This window comes from Balaenoptera physalus (genome assembly GCF_965194825.1).
Source record: "Balaenoptera physalus genome assembly, chromosome: 7".
In the NCBI taxonomy this organism is placed as follows: domain Eukaryota; kingdom Metazoa; phylum Chordata; class Mammalia; order Artiodactyla; family Balaenopteridae; genus Balaenoptera; species Balaenoptera physalus.
The window spans coordinates 50,078,397-50,100,610 of record NC_138886.1 but is presented as its reverse complement, the minus strand read 5'-3'; the positions used below and the strand labels follow the sequence as shown (position 1 = coordinate 50,100,610).

The 22,214-nt window shown below is 43.0% G+C and overlaps 1 protein-coding gene across 11 annotated transcripts in view; it reads left to right on the top strand.

The window, feature by feature from the left end:
* Positions 1-21,938, top strand: part of ENTREP1 (endosomal transmembrane epsin interactor 1) — a 64,180-nt gene extending 42,242 nt beyond the window's left edge. For 4 of the 11 annotated variants that reach the window (XM_082470992.1, XM_082470989.1, XM_082470997.1 and 1 more), the window contains 9 exons: positions 1,834-1,953; positions 3,743-3,871; positions 5,385-5,492; positions 5,628-5,761; positions 13,588-13,717; positions 13,890-13,968; positions 15,282-15,434; positions 18,058-18,350; positions 21,066-21,938. In XM_082470992.1, the coding sequence (XP_082327118.1) occupies positions 1,834-1,953; positions 3,743-3,871; positions 5,385-5,492; positions 5,628-5,761; positions 13,588-13,717; positions 13,890-13,968; positions 15,282-15,434; positions 18,058-18,350; positions 21,066-21,269 (1,350 nt within the window). In that variant the 3' untranslated portion in view covers positions 21,270-21,938. Of the gene's footprint in view, positions 1-1,833; positions 1,954-3,742; positions 3,872-5,384; positions 5,493-5,627; positions 5,762-13,587; positions 13,718-13,889; positions 13,969-15,281; positions 15,435-17,996; positions 18,351-19,318; positions 19,395-21,065 lie in introns of those variants that run through there. The other 7 variants (XM_082470995.1, XM_082470993.1, XM_082470991.1 and 4 more) reach the window with 5 other exon arrangements.
* Positions 21,939-22,214: the final 276 nt, after the last annotated feature.

The following is a 22,214-nucleotide window of genomic DNA, read 5'->3' as shown; positions in this document are numbered from 1 at the left end:
TGTCTAACTTTAAAAGAAACTGCTCAACAGTTTTCCGAAGTGGTTGGGAATAAGTATATTTAATTTAAAATGTATGGACAGTTCCTTTATTAAAGAGCTTTAACTTCCATTTCTACCAGTAACCCTCTACCTACAGCAAGTGTTACTCTCTAATTTTTTGCCAGTCTGATGGGGCTAAGTTGAGATCTCATCGTTACTTTAATTTGCAGTTCCCTAGTTGCTAAAGATGGCATCGTCATTTTTGGGAAAACTTCCCAGAAGATTCTAATGTGCAGCTAAGATAGAGAGCCGTAATAGTGATTGATGACGGGAGGAAGGAGAGGATCTGACAGCTTCAGGTAATAGTATCAAGTAAGAAAGAGGGATGTTTTTCATTTAAGAATGGGGAGATTCGAACAGGGTTGTTTGCAGATGATTAAAGACATTGAAGAGAAGTTAGAATAAGTTTTCAGAAATATTGGGCAGAGATGGGATTAAGAAGGCAGGTGAAGGATCAGGAACACAAAAGGCATGGTTGCCTAGAATCATCTTGTACGAAGCCTCAGGGCTTTCCTATATCAGCTGGGCACAGTGATAGATATTCATTACTGTTTGCATAATGATTAACTTTCAGATAAGATCCTTTGTTTAAAGGGATTAATTATCACTTATCTGGAAAATTTTGCCATCCAAAGTTTCCAGAGAGAGAGCTGAGGTTTCTGTGTATTTGGATGTCCGGTGTTGTGTGACTAATGCAGCCGTGTATGTGCAGCCCACACAGGATTGGTTTCTGTCTTAAAATAATGCCTTGGATTAAGAATGGACTCATGTGGGAAGGGAGTACTTTGTAAGATGACACCTAGTCTTACTTAAGGGAGGTGAAGTCCTCATGTAAGATCTTGAGGCTTATACAATATAAGAAATGGAAATTGCCCTGTGTCGCATTGAAAAACATGAGCTTGGTTCCTGCTTGGTGAGAGAGGGCCTTGTGTACATGAACAGAATGGAGACATGAGAAGAATGAATCATCTCTATTAGCTGCTTCTTTGTTATACTAAATAATGCTGTTAGTATTAAAACAGGAAGTTCTCAGCAGGAGACTTTCAAGGAGGAAGCCCATTGGGAGTAATATTTACCTTCTGAATTTAGCCTGGTGTAAGGATATGATTAACTATGGAAGAGCAGCCAAGAGAAAGTCAGCGATCCCTGAGGGGAAAGAATAGTTCCCATTCCTTCCCTAGGACTGCCTAGGGAAGTCCTGTCTGAATGGCCACAGTAGTTTTCCTTTAGAAGCCAAGAATCTAGATATTAGCAGCAGGATGTACCTTCAAAAATGTGAGACAATGAAAGAAAAATTCAGATAGAAACAGCCTTGTGCCTTTGTGTGTGGAGTCGTGGATCTAGGTGTGGGGCCGTTGCTGAGATAACAATCTCTGTGGACAAACCAGGAAAAGACAGAAACCAAAGTGGTTGTGAATTGATAGATTATGGAGGCCATCGAGGTAACTCTAGTTGTAATTCTTTGTATCAGAGGCAAAATTTATATAAAATCTGGGCATCAGTGTTTATTTTAGTAATACATCCCTTTCAACATGATTTAAGGACAAGGAATAAAAAATGTTCTAGGATTCATGGAATTCTGGAAGAGGCAAAACTAATCTATATGGAAAAAATATCCAAACAGTGGTTGTCTCTCTGGAGGGTATAGGCAGGGATCGATAGGAAGGGACATGAAGGAATTTTCTCTGGTGATGGTATGTTCTGTATGTTGTTAAGGGTTTGGGTTACAGAGATGTATGCATGGCTCTAAATTCCTTGAGTGGTATGCTTATGATTTGTGTATGTAAATTGCAGTTCAAAAGAAAAAGAACATGGAAGCAACCTAAGTGTCCATCATCGGATGAATGGATAAAGAAGATGTGGCACATATATACAATGGAATATTACTCAGCCATAAAAAGAAATGAAATGGAGGTATTTGTAGTGAGGTGGATGGAGTTAGAGTCTGTCATACAGAGTGAAGTAAGTCAGAAAGAGAAAAACAAATACAGTATGCTAACACATATATATGGAATCTAAGGAAAAAAAAAAAAAAGGTCATGAAGAACCTAGTGGCAAGACGGGAATAAAGACACCTACTAGAGAATGGAATTGAGGATATGGGGAGGGGGAGGGGTAAGATGTGACAGGGTGAGAGAGTGGCATGGACATATATACACTACCAAATGTAAAATAGAGAGCTAGTGGGAAGCAGCCACATAGCACAGGGAGATCAGCTTGGTGCTTTGTGACCACCTAGAGGGGTGGGATAGGGAGGGTGGGAGGGAGGGAGATGCAAGAGGGAAGAGATATGGGAACATATGTATATGTATAACTGATTGACTTTGTTATAAAGCAGAAACTAACACACCATTGTAAAGCAATTATACTCCAATAAAGATGTTTAAAAAAAAAAAAAAGAAAGAAAAAGAAAACCAAACCAAAAATTGTGTAATCCAGTGGTACAAATTTTTCCCTTTGGCTTCCTAGTCAACTTATATTAGAAGGAACTAAGTTTCCTCCTAATATGGAAAATACCATGAAATTTTCCATATGACTAGAGGGTAAGAATCTTAATTCAATGAGAAAAAAGGCTTTTTTTTTTCTGTTAAGCAACAAAAGCATTGTAAATGTTCAGTCATTCTTAAAGATTCCTGAAGAATTTTGCAGCTAGTGAAGTCAAAGCTGCCTATTTAATTTAACAAGTATGAAAGAGGTGTGGCCTTTCTTTTTAGCCAAAATAGAAAAGCCAACTTTAACAGCTCAAGCTGCAGAGCAAGTAAGAATGAACCTCTGCTCCCAAATTATGGGTCTTATTAGCCCAAATCAGCTAGTACCTATGTTCCCAACCTGACTCAACGGAAACTTGGAAAAGTGACCGAAAGTTTGCAAAGCATCTCACTAAAAATATATGAGATTACTCATCAGTAATGGTATCACTTCAAATAGAGAAAAGAAAACTTCTACTAGAATCTATGAACACACTGAAGATGTGAACTAAGAGATCTGTTTAAGCCTACATGGTTTAGGGCTACTGTTCACCGAATAGACCTTGTGCTTCTTCCAGGCACATGGTAGATTGAACTTCCTTGCCCTCTTGGATTAAGTGGAGCCATGTGATTTACTTTGGAAATGAAATTGAGCTCATGTGATGAGTGTCATTTCCAAGAGGAAGATTTAAACTAGGGTGACCAGATTTAGCAAGTGAAAACACAGGACACCAAATTAATTTGAATTTCAAATAGAGTAATAGTTTTTTACTATAAACATATCTCATGCAATATTTGGGACATACTGACCGTAAGGAATGACCTGTTTATCTGAATTCAAATTTAACTGAGTGTCCTACCTTTTACCTTGTAAACCTGCTTTAAGTGCTAATGTGCAATTCATCATGTGCTCTCCATGTCTCTAGCATAGTGACTCTCAATCCTCAGATAGTGGATGCTCAATCAACTTCGGTCCCTAAGGAATATGATGAGCAAAGCCCTCTGCTGACCTGCAGTGGACATGTAGCATAGTCAAGAAATAACCTTGGTTGATTAAGCCACTGAAATTTTGGGGCTGGTTGTTACCACAGCATACCCTAGGCTGTCCTGACTCACGTAGACATTGCCTGACACTGAACCCTGCCATATCTCATTCTGTAGGATTGGTGTTCCATGGTGTGGCCTGTGTATTTTTACTTAATAATTAAATTGTTGTTCTGCCTTTTCCCCTTAAGGTGGACTTAGGTGAAGGCAAGATTTGCTTCTGTTGTGAAGAATTTCAACCAGCCAAATGCACAGACAAAGAAAATGCCTTGAAACTCTTCCCAGTTCAGCCTTGTAGTGCTGTTCACCTTCTACTCAAGGTATCTGGAATAGATTCCACCCCCCACCAGTAACTACACCACAGAGAACCCAAGGAAGGCAAAGCTCCCTGAAATATTCCTCCTCTTTTACCTCCTTCAAATAATCCTGCTGAAAGCAGATATGAGAGACTCCTTATCAGTGACCTAGAGACAGAATTGAGAACCCACAGATTATTGTGTTTCTTTTAAGTTATGAATGGATAGCTTCTTTGTGCTCAAGAATTACAAGCTAGTAAAAAATGTAAAGGAGCCTAAATGCATACACATGTATATGTGTATGTATGTATGTGAATTTACATATACATATACATGCACACATATGCACACATACACACCCATGATGTAGCTACACATATAAGATGTAGTTTTAGCAGAACCTCTAAAGTCCATGCCCATTTGTTATTGTTCTAATGCTCCTTTGTTGGCTTAAATGAATCCTGTAGGCTGTTGAGTGCTGCCGTTCTAAAACACATAGACTAAGGAGATGTATTGGCCAGAAAATACAAGAGAAATTCAAGACACTACCTCTTGTTTAATAGGCCGCAACTATACTAAGCAAAAGAGATGAAAAACAAATGATACCAGCTGAAGAGAAATACAAAATTAACCTTTATGAGGGAATTGGATAAAAATCATGTCCTGACTTAAGGTCTGTTAGCCCAGTGAGTGACAAGCTCAGTTGGTGAACCCTGAGATATTAGCTTTTGGATGGTCCATCACTGATGGCTTTCTTTAGATCTTTGTTTTGGGTTTATTTCCTTGTGGGGAAGAGGAGTCTCTAAGCAAAGAGAGAGAAGCCGTCAGCTCTCTGAGTTTTGGAGGATGTGAAAATGGCCTTCTTTCTTTGGCTTCTGGATTTTGGTAGCTGAGTCACTCCCAAACTTTCTGAGCCAGGACTTTGCTTGGGGAAAGCCCCGCTAAGCAGCCAGGACTGTGGCAACAGCAACTTTTGGAATTGGCTTTGCTGCTATTTTGAGACATGTGTTTAGAGGAGACAAGCCCTGTTGACACTCGGGTCGGCCTGCCCCCTGTGTTGTCCTCACTGGGTGCCGGGCCAGCTCTGCCAGTGGCTCCTGAAATAGAATCAGTGGCCACGGAATTAAGCAGTGTGCTGTCCTGGTGGAAGTCTGTGGGAGGGGGGAGGTTGGGATTTGCTATCACTGGGGACACCGACTTCAGAAGAGAAATTCAGTACTTTCCTGGAAGGGATATTTCCAGACAGGATTCTGATGCAAAAAGAAATATGGTAATACCAGGTCTGCCCGGGACAGGAAGCTTCTAAGATAAGTTTTTAAAATTAAGAAGTACATACTATTGCATGACAGTGTTAATAATAACCAGCGTTTGTCTGGCACCTAGCATGAGCCAAACACCATCTAAGTCGTTTACATGCATTTCCTCATGGGAATTGTCTTCCTTGGGGCAGTATTATTATTATTTTTTAAAGTTTTTATGTTGCATTCTGGTCCTCAGTTTTGAGGTACTCAGGTGCGTCATTGTTTCCTGGTTCCAGAAAGTCCTTTTCGCCCTATGTGCCTTGAATGCCCTGACGACCACCGTCTGCTTGGTGGCAGCTGCCCTTCGCTACCTTCAGATCTTTGCAGCCAGAAGATCCTGCATCGTAAGTCCATGCAAGGTGGCAGAGTGTCTGTGACTCCACCGATCCCACCCTCGGACCTTTTTGTGTCATCCGTTGCTTTTCTCCCCGAGCCTTTGTAGTGAAGGCTGTTGACTAACCGAGGTGCTGTTTAATTAGGATGAATCCCAGATTTCTGTGGAAGAAGTGGAGGAACACAGACGCATCCCAGACCCTGAAGACTTTGTGCCGCCAGTGCCTCCCCCTTCCTATTTCGCCACGTTTTACTCATGCACACCCCGGACGAACCGCAGGTATCCTCCCTATATACCCCCGCCCAGGTCTCTGGGCTGCTCTCAGTTTTGAGGCCCAAGGGTCTCCAGAACTCACAGCATGGGCTCTGACTTCTCTCCAAAATCTAGACATTGTATTATTTTCCAGGATCGTCCGGTTTTTCTCTCTCTTTTTTGGTCTGACAAATTGCATGAAACCAAAGAAAAGTCAAACCTTGACCTAAGGATATAGTTTTTCGATTTCAATTAGCTTCTTAGGAAAACTGACACCCAGTGAGTTAACTGCTGTAATTTGACATGATTGAAAACTGCTGTTGCCCTGGAAACGCTCTCAGTTGGGCCAAATCAATATTCATTGTAAACCATCAGTAGGTCCTCAAATCATGAAATTCTTCCCAGCCATTAAAAAAAGATTAATTATTAATTACATCTCCTTGGTCTAGAAAAAAAATAGATACTGTGTTTATTCTCCTTTTTCAAATTCTAGCTCGAAATTTGATCGTCTGTTTCTTAAATCTCAGAAATCATCATTTGTAGAATGAAGCGCTGCATGCATTCATTTGGTTGTTAGCCACTTCTAGAATTGTACCGTTCTAAAGAATGACTTCATTTATTCATTCAACAAATATTCAGTCCATCCTCTGCTGCTTACTAGTCACTGTGCTGGGTTATTGGAATTCAAAATGAGTCATACCAACTTCCTCCCCCTATCAAGGAGCTCACAGTCTAGGTCATTCAAAATGAGTGTTGAAAGGCTCACAGTAGTACTCAAAAGGGAGATTCTGAGTGCAAGAGGAGGACTACCTAACCTAGACTGGTGAGGGGGCTGCAGAGAGCTTGAACGAAGAGTCAGCTGGTCAGGGTTGGCTTCCAGGATGAAGTGATGATCTTAGTCCGAATTTAAAGGCTAAAGCAACCCTACATTTAAACTTCTAAAAAGCAAATCTCTGAATTCTACAAGAAAGACTAGTGTCTTTCCCTAGCTATTGAGAGGGCCTGGAATTTCTACGTTTTAACCCTGAGGTACACGTGGAGAGTTGTCAAACAAATTTGGTGTCAGGCTTGGGGTTTTTGGAAATCCATTTGCTAGTGCTCAGGGCAGCCACATGTGATTTTGAAAGAGGTCACCAGTGGGAGCTCCCACCCAGACACTGTGAATGTTCTTTTCAACGGGTTATCTTCCTGACTTGTCCCTCAGAATCGTATCTGAACCCCACTCTAGCCCCTCCCCTGCCCACCCACCTCGGCGGAAATAAGAGATGACCACAAAGCTGGAAGGGACGTCAGCTGGCTGGACAGAGGGCCTGGGGGACAGCTCAGCCTCCCTGTTGTACAGAGACTGGTGGGCTGGAATTTCGAAGCTTCAGGGGCCAGGATGGCTTCGCTAGTCTTTTAGGAAATGAGCCAAGAATTACAGAGGCCAGGGGGACATAGCAACAAAACACATATTCTTTGTGTACCATAGGACACGTTTGCTAAAAACGTAGCCCAGTCTCAGGCTGTCTGCAGAGTGCACATTGAAGGACAGTAAAAGTGCCTGTTACTTCATGGCTGGGGAGAGAAATGCCCTCTTCGAGAAGAGTTCCTTGGCTCTCTGAGGGTGTGGGTGAGCACTTGGTTGACCTAAGAGGAGGCAACAGACATTTAATTTCATGCTGCGGCAGAAAGGGAAAGTAACTCATGTGGGTTGAGAAGTAGTGCTGACCTGTGGGATCCCCCGCCCTTCTTCCCTCTTTCCTTTCTCTTCTCTGCACCTCCATAGTCATGCTTATCCCTGTGGGTCTTTGAGGATCTGGGTGCATCCCTGGAGTAGCCCCTCTGAGCTCTGAGCCAGCCCCTGGCCAAATCTGAGTTGGAAGAAGACAGACAAGCTTGTCGTCAAGGGCTCTACCAACCAGAACTTCCCAGAGGAACATGGGGGAGGAGGTTATGCAGAACACCCTTGAGAGAAAAAGAATGCTTGGCCTAAAGTATATACCTGGAGCACTAGCTCATATCTCCATTGGGCAAATAGCCTCATTTTCTAAAATTCTACCAATATCTGAGTGCAGCCCACTTTCTTTTTTTTTTAACATTTTATGTATATTTTTAAAATTGTAGTTGATTTACAATATTATATTAGTTTCAGGTGTACAACATAGTGATTCAATATTTTTATAGTTATATTCCATTTAAAGTTATTACAAAACAATGGCTATATTTCCCTGTGCTGTACAATATTTTGTGTTGCTTATCTATTTTATACATGGTGGTTTGTGTCTCTTAATCCCATGCCCCTGTCTCCCCCCTGCCCCTTGCCCACTCTCCTTTTTTTTTTTTTTTTTTTTTCCACACACACACACACACTGTATTTTATTTTTACAAGAGATAAATAGACTGACACCAAGCATTGTACATGGATGACCACAACAAAAGCAACAATGATTGCAATTACCAAACATGAAACACACTCATACTATGTCATAATATTGCCATTCAGTCCAGTAATCCTCCACTGTAACAGCTCCTTTACTTTGCAGTGAAAATTGATTTGTATATTCCCTGCCTCTGAGTCCTTGTGGGATTTTTTTTTTTTTTTTTAATTCAGACAGAAAGTCACAAAAATTATACTCATCCTCATCAGTTCACTCAGTCCCATGTAATTAATTGTTGTTTTTTTTTTCATCTTGATCTTTTGTTAGCACTTTTATGAGTTCATCAATTTTTCATCAGAGTTCTGAAAATGCTTATTCATTCAGTTCAGCAGTACAGTCAGTTACCAGAAACCTGTACTTGTCAGAGTCTTTTCCATGAATTTCTTGAAGATGAAACCCTTTTATAGGAACATATTTGCAAAATCATCAGAGTACACCCAGAACTGTCTGTAAATGACAAAAGACTTAAAAATGACCATGGTAAAAGATTTGATGAAAGTTCATAATAATGCAGTTGACAAGAAAATTAGTTATTTCTGAGATATACATTTTAAAGTAATAACTAGGATTATGACTTATAACATTATACCAGAACATATAAGATTTTTAGAAATTTCATGTAATGTCTGAAACATTTATATTAACATATTTCCATACATATTTCCATACAAATACAAATATAAGATTTTTAGAAATTTCATGTAACGTCTGAAACATTTATATGAACATATTTCCATACATATTTCCATACAAATACAAATATAAGATTTTTAGAAATTTCATGTAATGTCTGAAACATTTATATTAACATATTTCCATACAAATAACCCAATGAAAGTTTAGTATTAGTTGTTTTGTTTGTTTTTTTATACTGCAGGTTCTTATTAGGCATCAATTTTATACACATCACTGTATACATGTCAATCCCAATCGCCCAATTCAGCACACCACCATCCCCACCCCACTGCAGTTTTCCCCCCTTGGTGTCCATATGTCCATTCTCTACATCTGTGTCTCAACTTCTGCCCTGCAACCTGGTTCATCTGTACCATTTTTCTAGGTTCCACATACATGTGTTAATATACGATATTGGTTTTTCTCTTTCTGACTTACTTCACTCTGTATGAGAGTCTCTAGATCCATCCACGTCTCAACAAATGACTCAATTTCGTTCCTTTTTATGGCTGAGTAATATTCCATTGTATATATGTACCACATCTTCTTTATCCATTCGTCTGTTGATGGGCATTTAGGTTGCTTCCATGACCTGGCTATTGTAAATAGTGCTGCAATGAACATTGGGGTGCATGTGTCTTTTTGAATTACAGTTTTCTCTGGGTATATGCCCAGTAGGCCCACTCTCCTTTTTTAAATGGCTAAATTTATTCACCTTTAGATACATATTCTATCAGAGATATTTTTAAATTTGACTGACTTTGCTAGATTCTCAGTATAAATCAACATCAGAGACACTAGCTGTTTAACCCCAATTGGTAATTTTCTTTCTTATAAGCAGGTAGGCAAGAATATTAACAGATGTTTTCATTAATATTTCCACAATCAGTTATGTTAAGAGTTTTCACGCAATACAGGCTCCCCTTTTCCTGTAAGGTATTAGGACCTCTCAGAAGAGGTTTATTTATTTAACTTCTATAAATACAACCATTTCATGCATTGGTATCTCCTTGAAAAAGGGCTTCTCAAGTTACTCTCATAAATAGAAGCCTGATTGCAGTCAAGGCTTCTATCCAAAGATGCTTGTCTACTTTGTGAATCAATTTGTAAGTACAGGAGGGGGCTGTGTACCCCATCTCCTCTACTCCAGGGAGTCCCCCAGTCTCAGAAATTGGCTTGAGCCAGGAGTCAAAAAGGAAAGTCTCCAACTTATTTCGTGAATGTGGACCTGGTTATACTGTGGGGATGTTACCTGCTAGAGAAAACTGAAGATGAGCGCATGGGAGCCAGGTTGACCTGGGCATTTCTTAAAGGTGAAAGCAACAAGGCCCACCCAATTCCTTTCCAAATGAACTTCAAAACCCAAACTCAAGTGGAGCTGGGCTGTGCCTAGGCTTGACTCTGTGCTCAGCTGTTGGGCTGGGTGACCCTGCCTCACTCCCCACTCCCACACCCCTACCAACATGTGCCCCGTGGAAGGGCCAAGCTTTCTCAGCACACAGAGGAGGATCGTTCTTTGGTCAAGGTCATATTAGTTGCTCCATCAGCCTCGGATAAGTTCTCAGGGCCTATTTGTAGCATCAAAGCAGAATGTATTTTGCATGATCTGTTTGGGTTTCCTGTTCATCTTCAGATCTCATGAGCATGAACCAGCGAAGGTTTCCTAGAGACTTTGGGATGAATTTGAATAAGCCCAGGCTCTGGAGTCTCTTAAAAGGGTCACCTTGGGTGGATCTCTTACCATTTCTGAGCCTCAGTTTCCTCATTCACCTGCCTTGTCACGTGACTCCTGAGAGGATAGCTATGAGATAATGGGCTAAAAAGATCTTTCTAAAAACAAAAGCTTAGACCGTGCTCTACCATTGTTAGTTGCATGGTTTCAGATGTTCTTGGCATGTTTCTTACTCTTAAGAAACATTTAGCCCTTAATCTTACCCCTACCTTATCAGGCAACAGTTTTCTAAAGACACTCATTTTCAGTAAAAGTTTGATCACCTTTCCCAGATATAACAGGGTTTTGATTTCAGCCACCATAATCCATTTCCCTTAGCAGTGGTCTCAGTCCTGGCTGTGCCTTGGAACCGCCTGGGAGCACTGACAGCATACAGATACCTGGGTCCCACCACAGGCAACTAGGGCAGAGTTTCTAGAGGTAAGGCCTGGGCCATGCCCAGTTTAGGAACCCTCCTGGGTGATTCTCCTCTATAGCTGGGTTGAGTACCATAAGGGATCACGAACAAAACCTGTAGCAAACAGACCTATTTCCCTCCATGGATCCTTATTTACCCAAAAGCGGTACAAATAAGGAAAAGTTGCTTAATAGGAAAGGAACTTTCCTTCTACATCAACTGTAGCAGCATCTTCCGTCTAAATGAGGCTTTGCTGGTCATTGTAATAACCACCATAGAAGCCATTCATTTTGCAGCCAATTTAGATAAAGTGTACCCCCTTTCTCCCCCCAGTTTTCCTTCTTGAAGAGATTCTGTAGTAGTTTGGGATCTAAAGTGGAGCCCGTTCCTCCCACTTCTTGGCCCTAAGCAAGCCCTCTCTCTTCTACAGGAACACACAGGTAGCCAGTGGGTTGGGAATATGAAATATACAGCACCAGAGCTAACGAGCAGAGCTGGGGGATGAACTTCCCAGGCAAGGACACTGCAATGAAGAAACGCATGGGGAGTTGGCTGAGGGGGGACAGACAAGGGTTTGTAAGTGCCGGAAAGATGCTCACAGGATTATGCTAATTAGGGATTAAAGATTGGCCCTCTGGAGCCGAAGGAAGGAGTGCATAGGTCTCAGTGAGTAAAACAAGTTGCCTTGTTCATTGGTCAGGAAAGTCTTCAAAGTCAGGTCCACGAAGGCTCTGTATTCCTGGAGTCACTTGGTGTTTATAGTTCTTAAACAGCTTCAGCTGGAATGGAGAGCTGGCATGAACCCATGGGCAAGTCCTCCTCTAAGGGACAAGAATATCCCTTTCTTGATGACTTTACCAGAACCCCTCCCAGCCAGGCTAGGGAGGGACCATTCCTGCAGGTGCCTCTCCTCAGATGTGCTGAGCCTGCACGCATCCCTGCCTGGGGTGTCAGCACATGACCTTCTCCTTCCCTCTCAGGTCAAGCACGAGCTGAGAGTCTTGTTTATGAATAAAGATGCAGGAAAAAAGGGGAGCACTTTCTCACTTTTTCATTCAGGCTGTAGGAGTCTCATCCTTCTAAATCCCAGAATTCCAGAAGTTTTATTGTTAGGAAGACAGAATATCACATCTTTTTCAATTTTTTTCTTCCACCAATTGCATTTTTGTAAATGGGCCACAAATGAAACAAGCATAAATGCAGAGAGCACCTTTCTAAAACAAAACAAAACAAAACAAAAGCAGTCCCTTGTAGGCAGCTGGCCCCAGAATTTGTCTTTTCATTAATCTCCTTTAGTTTATGTCCATTTTTGCATTTCAAGAACAAATGTTAAACTTTTGCTATTATCTTTTTTTTCATTCTCCAACACTTCATGGCCTGAGTACAGTTTTTTATGGTCTTCTGTGTATTTTTTAAATTGTGATATAATTGACATATAACATTGTATTAGTTACAGGTAAAGAAGTAATGATTTAACACTTGTATATATTGTAAAATGATCACCACAATAAATCTAGTTAACCCATCACTACATATAGTTACAAGTTTTTTCTTTTCTTGTGATGAGAACTTGTACTACCTACTCTCTTAACAACTTTCAAATACACCATGCAGTATTATTAACCATAGTCACCATGCCGTGCATTACATCCCCAGGACTTATCTGCATGTATTTTATAACTGGAAGTTTTGTCATAAGGTACAAACTTTCATGTATTTTTAACTGGCGTTTTCAAATTTAGGTTCTTTGTTATCTAGATAATTTGTGTGTGTGTGTAACCTTCTGTGAATATGGGCGGAATATCTTGTGGGTTTTTTGTTTTTGTTTTTTGCTATCAAAGGTTTCTCACCCACAGGCCAACAGCCACAGCTACAGCAAGCGCTCCATCAGTGTTTGTTGAATGACCACCTTTAGGAAGATGCACTCTGTGATTCCTCCTGCAGCATTGCTGCTTTGTCTCTGAGCTGTGATGTTGTTCACTTTTTTTTTGAAAAATGTATTCATTATTTCAAACATTTATTTAACAAATAGTGAGTTTCTACCATGCATCAGACATGAGGGAAACCCAGGCAAGAAACTTTTGTCATGTACTAATGTAACAAATAATTGAGTTTCCCTGAATCCTTAGTTGTTTTTTTTTTATTGAGGTAAAATTCACATAACATGAAATTAACCTTTTGAAAGTGTACAATTCAGTGGCATTTAGTACATTCACAATATGGTGCAACCATCACTTCCGTCTAGTTCTAAAGCATTTTCCTCACCTCCAAGGAGACCCCGTACCCATTAAGTGGTCACTCCCCGTTCCCCCCTTTCCCCAAGCCCCTGTGCAACCACTAATTCGCTTTCTGTCTCTTGTGGATTGTTGTTTGCTTTCTGACTAGCAAATTTAAAAGGAATGATGGTATTGTGTTTTCTATGTTGTCACTTGCCTAAGAATTCTGGGCACTCCATCAGAGAGCAGCTTAGGTTATTCCCCTGCTCCTGGACCAGGAGGTTGTAGCATGGAGTGGCGAGTGATTTTCCCCATTGTCAGTGGATAACCCTCTAGAGGTAAAGGCCAGTATGCTGGAGCCACTACCATCAGATGGCCAGACATGCTTCCTGATGCCAGGATGCTCTTCCTAGGATGGTTGGTCCTGATGTTATACCACTGCCGCATATCTACGGAGCGCGAATCAAAGGCGTGGAAGTGTTCTGTCCCCTGGAACCCCCGCCTCCCTATGAAGCTGTGGTGAGCCAGACGGACCAGCAGCAGGTACTGTCCATAGAGTTTCTCTTTGGTACATTGATGGCAAGTAGGAAAAGCAGCCACACAGAGAGCGGGGTGGGGAAGGGAACATGCCCTGTAGATCTTTTCAGGTTCACTCCAGTCCAGATGATGGTTGAGTTGAATATCAACAGACAACCCTCTTTTTTCCCTGTTGCAGGGATCTTCATTCCAAATGCCAGAAGGATCAGAAGCTGCCACCAGCCCTTTGGAACCGATATGCATGCCAGTGACTCAAGGTAATAAATACATTATTGCTGCCCAAACTCATGATTCAATAGACTAAAAATGGTAAAATAATCACCTGTACGATATTTTGTTGGAGGTCAAATAATCTTGGAGCAAATGGTTCAAGCTATATCCTTTCTTCTGAGTATAAAAATATTATCAACTCTTAGGGCTTACAAGTAGGAAATAATATGTGAACAGAAATAAAGATATCTTTAGAATCTTTTATTAATAACCAGACTTTTCAGAAATGGATCACAGAGTTTAATTTGGTTTTCCTGTGTTTTCTGATCTAAGATTTTTTTTTTCTCCTGTTAAAATAAGATAAGCTCTTGTAAAGGCACAAAAAGAGTTTTACCTATTGCAGAGTGATCTGCTCATTTATAACCAAGGACCCAGGTCATACTGCCTTCACATGTACTGAATGCTGATTTGCAATCCTGCATTAAATACTAGAGTCAGTTTACAGTTATCCTTGTAACATAAGGGAACATTGTTACCGCTTTCTCTCTTTGGAGAGGTTTTAAATGGCCCAGAGAGCTGTCCACTGGACAAAATTGCAAATGGTGATAAATAATGGATCAACTTTCAGCTATTTTAGGTGGAGGTAATTTTTCAGCAGCACCATTTAGAATGGGTTTCTGCTCTGTTCACCTTCCATCTTAAGTAGAATTATGCAGCAGGGTTCTGTTTCCTAAGTATGTTTTTAATTCTTCCATTTCTTAAAAAAGTTTCCCAAACCACGAGTCAGGCTCACAAATGATGGGACTTTATTTTCCTGAACAGCAGTCATCCAATTCCAGAGTGGTTTGACTGATTCATTTAGTGGCCACTGGCTCTTTAGCTTGGCTTTCCGGGAGTTTCCCAGCCTAGCCCGCAGACACACCCTCTGCCTGCATTTGGCCTGCAGCCCCAGGCCAGCCACCCCACCTGTACCGGTATTACCGTCCACCTAATCAAGGTCAGCCGGAGTTGTCGGAAAGGGTAAAACGGCTAGGACCTTTCCGGTGCCGCGCCAGGCTGCTCCCCTGGAGAACACGCTAAGCACCTTTAGGCATTTTAGCATGGCTTCTTCTTCTGCTCCTGGATTTAAAGCTTTTTGTTTGTTTGTTCTAGGTGTGGAGGGGTAGTTTGAGGAGGCAGCATTTCCCACGGTGCTGCAAGATAAAAGCTTACTGGGCCCACAGCCTAAGCAAATATTATGAACTGTACTACCCTTGTCCCAGAAGGTTTGGGCTCACAGGTGTTTCCTGCCCAACATTTTGAAGGCGCCAGCTGAACAGAAATGATTTCTGTTTCTCCTCTTTAAAAAAAAAAAAATCAGGTGGGGACATTCCTAACACACCTGGAGAAGAAAGCGCATCCATGTCAACTCCCAGCTCCAGCCAGCTACGTCCAGCGAGGAGCTGGAGAGCCCTCCAGCCCCTGAGGACAAGATCCAAGAGTGACCCTGTGCTTCATCATTCTGCAGAGAGAGGTGATGTCATTTCCCAAGTTCTTCGCAGGGCGCTGTGCTTGTTTGCCTATAGGTGCCAAGTGGCTCTGGCCACCCAAGGCTCTGTGGTTCAAGAGAGAGCTTGGAGGGAGCTAACAGGTCTTGGGAAAATCAGGTATTCTGTGTGCATGTTAAGGATAGACATCTACCATGTCTTTTAAGGCTGGTAAGAATTTTTCTTGTCAAGTCACTGTCATCAGAAGCGTTTGGTTGCACGTGATACTGTGCTGGGTACCACACGAAGAAGGTAGTGCAAACCTAGTTCTGATTCCTAGATGCTCACAGTCGTGTGAGAATGAACATTCTGTCTCCAGGAAAAAGTCAAAGGGGTGTATTTTTTACCCCCTCTTCTATAATTTAACACTAGTTATCTTTTTACTGTGTATGAGTAGATTGAATTATTTAAATCGACCTTGCTTTAAGAACTTCGGATAGAGTGACGCTCTCACACTCCATCTCTCTCCCTTTCTGTTTTGAGTTTGTTTGTGTATAGATGTTATTTGAATAATTTTAAATTTTAATAGTTACAATTTTTTTATAAGGTACTATGTACAGTGTCTTTGTTATAGTATTTATAATTCTCACTGCAATTTCTTATTATTTTTTTAAATTAATTAATTTATTTATTTAATTTTGGCTGTGTTGGGTCTTCGTTTCTGTGCAAGGGCTTTCTCCAGTTGTGGCAAGCGGGGGCCACTCTTCATCGCGGTGCGCAGGCCTCTCACTATTGCGGCCTCTCTTGTTGCGGAGCACAGGCTCCAGACGCGCAGGCTCAGTAGTTGTGGCTCACGGGCCCAGTTGCTCCGCGGCATGTGAGATCTTCCCAGACCAGGGCTCGAACCCGTGTCCCCTGCATTGGCAGGCAGATTCCCAACCACTGCGCCACCAGGGAAGCCCCACAATTTTTTTGATTAAAAAAAATTTTAAACGAAAATGATATTGAATCTTCTTTTCTGAATATATGACTGCCTGAACATCTTCAAATACCTCTTCCTTTTAGAGAATTGTAAAAAATAGAGGAAATAAAGGAAGAAAATGAAAGGCTGTAATCCCACCAGCACAGGCTTCTTTCGGTGACCTGTTCTAACAAGTTGCCTATGCTGTCTTCAAGCTCTATGCAAACACAGCTTTGCAAACCCTCTGGTCCTGCTCCGTCCCGGGCCCCATGTCACCTCCTAGTTGTATTCTGTCCCCCTGACAGCCTGTGTTGTTTGCTACAGCTCTGGACTGACCGTGTGGGAGCCAGAGGGAACACTCCTCTTGTCTCTCCAGCGGCTTCTGAGCGGGGAGGAGTCCTGCCCGGGACTGACCACCCTCTGGCCCCTCAGCTCCCCGGACCTGTCTTCACCGTGGGGTCCTCTGCCCCACCTGGCAAGCTGAGGACTCGGGATGGCCACCTGCAGCTTCCACAGGAACTTGGCTGTCTACACAGCTTAACGAGATCTTTCCAGAACCCGCTCCCCTTCTGCAGCGCTGTAGGGGCAAGGATGACACGTGTTTACCCGTTGGAGCCCTCTGCTGTGGAAGGGACCAGGTCGCCTTCAAGTGACAGTGGAGTCCCTGACTCTGTCCTCACACATGAGTGTCTGTAGTGAGTGTTCCCCGAAGAGTCAGGTTCTCTGTGATGTGCACGTGGCAGCCGAGGAAGACGGCTGCCAACCCCTGTTTAGAACTCCTCATGCCTGCCTTTCTCCAGAGGAAAAGGAATGCTCCCCTTCCTCCACCTGTTTTCCTACCCCCTGCCTCCCTTCTTCCTTGAATATCTAAATTCCTGCTTGTCAGACCTTCACAGACTGAAATCTCCAGTGTCGTGTACACTGAAGGCTGCTGGCTGGCTTATGAACATGTGGAGACCAGGCCTGATTTCACTTCGCCCATCTGCCAGTGCAGTAATGTTCTGCCAGTCCTTATACCCTTGCTGAAGTAGTAGTTGTGGAAATTAGCCTGTGGTGGATTTCCCAGGCCCTCTGTTGACTTCCAGAACGACGTGTACTTTTTCTGCACTAGATTTCTCTTTCTGTAATAGTCAGCCCTAGCGCCACCTCCCAGCCATGGTGTGACATCGATACTATAAGTCAGTACAGTGCCCCTGAGGATGTTTAGGACAAAGGTACAGTCAATGTGAGCAGAGCATTCCATTCATCCCACAAGTCTCGTCTCTCCTCAGTTCCTCTCTTCCAGTGGCTTCTTCATCCTCTCCCCGGAACATTCTTCCATCAGTCAACCGTGTTTTTTCTGCCTGCCCAAACCATCCCTATATATTGGTGATAACCCCATGAAACCATTGCTCCATCATGATTTGCATTCTGGATGCTCTTCTCTGTCATCTGTCTCTACCTTGATTGTTGTGTTTTATGTGGCACAATAAAATATCTGGGGGACGTGCGCTATTGAAATTACACTTCATGGAATAAGCTCGTGTCATAGTTGTTGGGGTTTTTTTTTTTTTTTTTTCCTCCTGCAAGAGGAAAAGCAAGATGTGCATGGCCGTCAGCATTTGTCACATGTTTTCCACATGGAGTTTCGTGGTTTGTGCTGTTTCAGGTACAGATGTGTGTTCACGGGGCTTGGCCAAAAGGTACGTGTTGTTTGTCTCTGCCCACAGCCGTCCCCGTGCTCAGCTGTGAAGCCGCGACTCAGACTGAGGGAAGACCAGACCTGGCTGCGGTGACCTTGAGAAGAGGGTTGAGATCTCGAGCTCTGAGATGCAGACCGAGGTCTTTAATAGATTACAGATCTTACATGGACACCAAGCTGCTGGTGGCGAGGTTCCTGGAGCAGTCCTCCTGCAGCATGACCCCGGACATCCATGAACTTGTAGAAAACATTAAATCTGTTTTGAAGTCCGATGAGGAGCACATGGAGGAAGCCATCACAAGTGCCAGTTTTCTAGAACAGGTAGTTTTATTATTAATATCAGGCATGAATCAGATAACTTGTTTCCATAGCAGCTGAAGCGGCTTCTCTGGTTTCCTGTCAAAGGCACAGAAAGTTCATGGTCACTGTATCAAGGGGAATGGGGTTAAGAGGTCTGGGGAAGGAGAGGAGGAAGTTGCGTGCTTTCTTTTCACATGTGGTGACTTTGCCACAGCCTTCTTGGCCCAAGAGAAGAGACACCGATTTTTCTGAGATATGGAAGCATGCTTGGAAAAAGAAAAGGGAGCAGCCCAGGGATGAAAGCAAGGGCTATGGGCAGTGTGGAGTACATTTAACATTCCATTTCCTAAGTTGAACGTTTCCCTTGATCTGGCATGTTTTTTCAGCCCTTCGACAATGATGGACATATGTGAATTTTAATACTGGCGAGATTCTGGGAGCCGTTCACGTTCCCATGAAATGTTTGGCAAGATTAGCTAAGCTGATAGACTTAAAGGAACAAACATCTTTTCCTTTCCATTTATTAAAAAACACACGGCAATCCCCAAACAAGTAGCCTGTGAAAAGATAAAACCGGGCACGTAAATATTCCACTTGCGTGTCAGGTTTCTCATCTTTAAAGTGAAGTGTTGGACTAAGTGGTCTCTACACCCATATCTCTGAGTGAATGGAATTTCCCTCTGATGAGATGGGTCGCAGCTTTCCTCACCCACCTCTTTCAAAAGCAGCGTTTACCTTTTGGGTGTTTGCTCTGTAGCTCCATGTCTGTGGGGCGGCCTTTGGAGACCTCAGTATACAGTGGCTCATAGGTGTTACTTGGCTGTGCCTGTGGGTATTACGTGCCCATCAAATACTTCTTGCGTTGAGTTGGCCTGATTCTTAGGGTCATTGCCAGATACTGGATCCTAGGTACGTTTTTCAGGCAGATTGAACAAATCCCCATCTCACTTTCCTTTCTGTTCCCCTTCCCACCTGCTGGCCTCTTACAGAAGCCAGAAGCCAGATTCTGTCCCATCCCTCAGGGGACCGTGGGGAGCAGAACAGTCTGATTACTCGTGTGAAGAGGTACATGAACCATGGGCCCTTTTGTTGTTTGCTTTCTAAAAAAGTGGTCAACCAGTAGTCCTAGGTCAGGCTCCAGTTGGTAGCCTGTGTAGGAGAGAGATTTACACGCACATGTCCCTGGTCTCCTCCAGATGTCATTCCCTGCCTCCTTCCCTCTGTTCACCCCAATTGCCTGATAAACAGAAGCAAGTATTTGGAGCTGCCAAGTTCTGGTGAGGTAAGAGCTGGAGCATCTGCAGAGCTGTTGGTCTGGACCTTCTGCGAAGTCTTGCTTGATGGAAAATAGCTTTGGGGAAAAAGAACAAGCACTTATAGTTCAACAGATGCTATCACTATAAATGTTTGCTAGGTCTTTGTGCACAGACTGGATCAAAGTTCAGGTACAGGGATTGTTGCAGTAGACTCTGGGCCATCTGCCGGGGCTTCCAGAACTGGATCCCAGTGGTGAGGTATAATGTCACACCATCCCCCAGACAGAAGGAGGCAGGGACAAGGGCAAGGGAGCTTTTATTTCTGACTCTACCCAGCTTTGCACATTTTCACCTTCTCTAGTATTATTGGGATGTGTTCTTATATCCATTTTAATTTTTTACCAATATCAAAACCGCTTGTCCTAACTTACCATGTAATAACAGTAGACATCTATGAATGTTGGAATTTTCTTCTTACTCAGGAAACAAAGACAGCCTTAAAGACAAATATAATAACAAAGTGTTAGAAAAATTTGATGTCCCATCTTTTGGGGGGATTAATCTTTTAATGACCTTAAATTCTCAGAATGGTGGAAACTAAACAAAAAGACATCACAGTGATTGTTCTGTGATGTTAGATGGTAATGAAGCACTTGAGTTTTTCCCAACGTGCTAACAGCAATATAGGTCATACAGACATGACTGTGTAATTTTAAAAACTGTATGTACCCAGCAGTTCTCCTCTTATCAATCTCAGTTGGATTGGGGATTGCCCATTTTTGCTGTTATATGATATATTTAAAGTTATGTATGTGCTGCATTGCAAAATAGATCTAGCAGTAGAAACATTCTTAACAGCTTTTACAAATAAATTAGCCTAGTCTTTATGTTGTTTATCATGTTTTTTTTTAATTGAAGAGTTATCAGATCAATTAGAAGCATCATTAGTTTTAGCTGACATTTTATAACTTAAGCAGACTGGTGGTTATACAATTTTCAAGTATATTGGGATCACCTGAGTTCTTGTTAAAAATACGGATGCCCAAGCCCCGTTCCAGATTCCCATGTCAGAATTGCTAGGGGGGAGCAGGGCATCTACTTTTCTGACAGGCTCCCCTCCCCTCTCATGATGTGCAGACCCAGTGAGAATCACTGGCTTAGACCACAGGGAAATTGCGAAAAAAGTGATGAGAAGAATGTAAAATATAAAGCAGGAAATTGCAATAGACAAATAGTTAAGCATGGTAGGTCTACAGCTGAAACAATAGAAAATTTGGGGTATTTCTTAGGAACTTCAGAAAAGAGCCAACATGTTAAGAGACTCTCTGGAATTCCAAGTGGGTTCCATCTTGGGAAAACACCCTTTTTTCTTTCCCAAGGCAACTAAACTAAATATTACATGGATAAATGTAGGAGGCAGGTCTGAGGACCACATCTGGTGAAGCTTAACCTCTTTGTCACCCTGTTTATTCTCCCAAAGATCATGGCCCCGATGCAGCCCAGCACTTCCAGGGCCCTCGTGCTGCCCTCGAGGAGACAACCTGGCCTGCTGCACCTGCGGAGCTGCGGAGATCTGAGCACCTTTGTCCCCGCGGGGAGGCCGAGAGCCGAGAGGAGGCCCCGGCGAGCGGAGGCTGAGAGGCCACACAGCCTCATTGGCGTCATCCGAGAGACTGTCCTGTGAAGCTGCGGGGCCCGGGCTCCTGAGGAGCAGGAAGAAAGATGGGCCCTGGAAGGCACTCAGGGCCTCTGAGGGGATGGATCTCCTTCCTAACCCTGTAGTTTCCTGGCTGGGAGTAGGGGTCCCCCTCTGGGTACTCCTCAGAAAGGGGGGCACTCTGGAGAACATTTATTCCCGCTCTTTGGCTCCCCTCTCTGCCGGCCAAGGGCACTCGAGGGGGAATGACAAGTTATTCCGGACCCATTTGGCTTTTGGATGCCCGAGTTGGAGGCCGTGAATGAAGCCGCATCTCCTTCTCTGCCCGGGTCTGCCCTGCTGTGGGCGGAAACGGCTTAGGATTCTGTGCCCGCCGCACCCCTCGCAGCTCCCTTCCTCACTGAGTTCTTTCCCTGGCTGGAAGGGCAGATCTGCTGGGTGGCTATTTACTTGCTGCCAAGTGAGAGTAAAACTGGCACGGAAGCAGGATGATTAACCCTGATATACTGCGATGGTCAAGCCTCATGTTAGGTCACTTTCAAATCACACTCTCTTTAGGAAAAACAGGAAACTTGTTTGGTGACAAATTTTATTGGAAGACATTTAGGGAGAGAATTCTTGTTGATGCCATTTATTCATGCTTGCAAAACTAGAGACAGCGAAGGCAGAACTGAGAATAAAAGTGTTTACCTTGGACTTCCGGGCTCGCTGTGCAACATTTGTTTATGCGTAGGTGGCCAGGCCTTACAATGGGTTTGGAACTTGCAACAGTGGTGGCCAGGGGGTCAGGTCCGGGCAGGCCGCCAAAGCAGCTTAATCTCAAAAGCATCCAAGCCCCACGGATAACAATGCGTCCTTCACCCATTCAGTCAGTGCTCGGCTTCACTGAGCTGCCTTCTCGTGGGGTCATGAGCAATAAATCAGTAAAGTGATTACAGATTGAGGATTAGTGCTAAGGAGGATGGGGCCATT